At 45.1% G+C, this 1,822-nt stretch overlaps 1 protein-coding gene across 3 annotated transcripts in view; it reads left to right on the top strand.

Annotated features, from left to right (window-relative positions):
- The window catches only part of LOC108251186 (gamma-aminobutyric acid receptor subunit gamma-3-like), a 197,343-nt gene that overhangs the window by 149,978 nt on the left and 45,543 nt on the right, over positions 1 to 1,822 (top strand). For all 3 annotated transcript variants that reach the window (XM_037973863.1, XM_037973862.1, XM_037973864.1), the window contains 2 exons: positions 691 to 782; positions 1,124 to 1,255. In XM_037973863.1, the coding sequence (XP_037829791.1) occupies positions 691 to 782; positions 1,124 to 1,255 (224 nt within the window). The remainder of the gene's footprint in view (positions 1 to 690; positions 783 to 1,123; positions 1,256 to 1,822) is intronic.

Below are 1,822 nucleotides of genomic sequence, written 5' to 3'. Positions count from 1 at the left end.
CATAGCATTGGAACAATTTATATCCCCGACGAAAACCTTTCTAAAACCACAAAAATCACTTCCTTCATCAGAATATCCTACCTGTTAAATATAAGCGGGTAGCACAAATAGATCTATGCATTAAAAGCAGCAAGTGTCTGCAAAACATTACAACTTACATACAACAACTTACAAAAGCACAAAAAAATACTTCAAAACACTCCACAGAAATCAATTTTACTTGTCTGAATTTTTTATGCATCTTTTATTTCCATGCAGTGTCCAGAAAGAGGCGATAAACGGTAACAAGGAGGAAAAAGTCCGCAGCCAACCATAGTTTAAAGTTTGCTTTCATCACCGTTGAACCTCGGCAGCTCCGGTTACGCGATTACGAAAGAAACTTTGCCAACATTCAGAAATTAGGGGGCGGGATTAAAGAAAAATGCAAATAAGTTACCAGTTCAGAGATGATTTCCTGTCAAAGATTTGTCAGGAAAAACGACGTCTTCAGTGGGGATTGTGTTCTTGAAACGGAAAACGGCGCTTTTTAAATTCACTTTCTCAAGGATTTTAATTACGGCGCGTTGGAAAGGAACGAACAGACGGAAAGAAATTGCTATCAGGCACGCAGAGGCGCAATCGTTGCCCGCGTAAGTCGCTGAAAAGCCTCGTCGGATCAGCGTGTCGACTCTGCTCTTTCTCTTCCCTCAGGAGTACCAGATCGACATCATCTTCGCCCAGACTTGGGTGGACACCCGTCTGCGGTACAACAGCAGCAGCATGCGGATCCTGACCCTCAACAGGTAGGTACGGCGCCCTGGCCTTGGGGGGGCGGGGCTTTAGACCATTAGACTATTAGCCGATCGGGAAACCCCAAGATTCAGTTTGATTTACAACGAATCTCTCGTTGGCGAACCATATTCTTGGCTCTTTCTAAGAAAGAGGCTCGTAATTAATGGAACAAATTGATTGATGTGCTTCGCCCCCCATTCCCCTCCGAGTCCTCCCGGGTGTTTTATTATCCTCTTATAGAGAAAGGAAGAACAGACTTTCAGAGAAAGACTAGCAAAGATTTCTCACCTTGTGCTCTGTCTTTTGTATTTTTTATGTCTGTTCTCCAACTGGCCGCCGTTCGATCAACCAGCAATATGGTCGGCTTGATTTGGCTGCCGGACACCATCTTTAGGAACTCCAAGAACGCCGACTCGCACTGGATAACGACGCCCAATCAGCTGCTTCGCATCTGGAACAACGGGAAGATCCTCTACACGCTCAGGTAAGGCGCGACTGCCCGAAGTATTTAAAGAAGCGGATTTCAAACTCCCATCTGAACGGAAAGATGGATCTTAGGGAAAGATTTAAAAGTCTTAACAGTTTCAGGGGAAAATGCCAAATGCAAAAAAAAAAAACCCAACCCCGATTGCCTTTATGGTTTTAGTTGGGGTGTTTTTGAACATCTAAGAGAAACTGGTTGGTTGACCGGAGTCCCGTTAAAAAAACGAGCCGCGGCGTTCTGGAAGTGACGAGTGTCCAATCCTGGTCCTGGAGGGGCCGCCATCCCGCAGGTATTTGTTGTTCCTCTGCTTCGACCAGACCCTTCAGGATTTTGCGATGTTGCGATCTCAACTATTAACGCGAAATCAAACAAACCCCGCAAAACCGCAACTTTTTGCAACTTTAACCCAATATTTATTGTTTCTAAAGCGATTCGCCACCGTTTCTGCGGTCTAGTCTCTTCTTTGTGGGTTTGTGTAGCGTGGAATACAAAATAACCCCAAATAACTCAGGAAGAAGACACGTGACGTCACTTCCTGTTAACATCAGAATGCCGGGAGCGTGCAGG

This window comes from Kryptolebias marmoratus, linkage group LG23 (genome assembly GCF_001649575.2).
Source record: "Kryptolebias marmoratus isolate JLee-2015 linkage group LG23, ASM164957v2, whole genome shotgun sequence".
NCBI lineage: Eukaryota > Metazoa > Chordata > Actinopteri > Cyprinodontiformes > Rivulidae > Kryptolebias > Kryptolebias marmoratus.
This window is presented reverse-complemented; position numbering and strand designations above follow the sequence as displayed.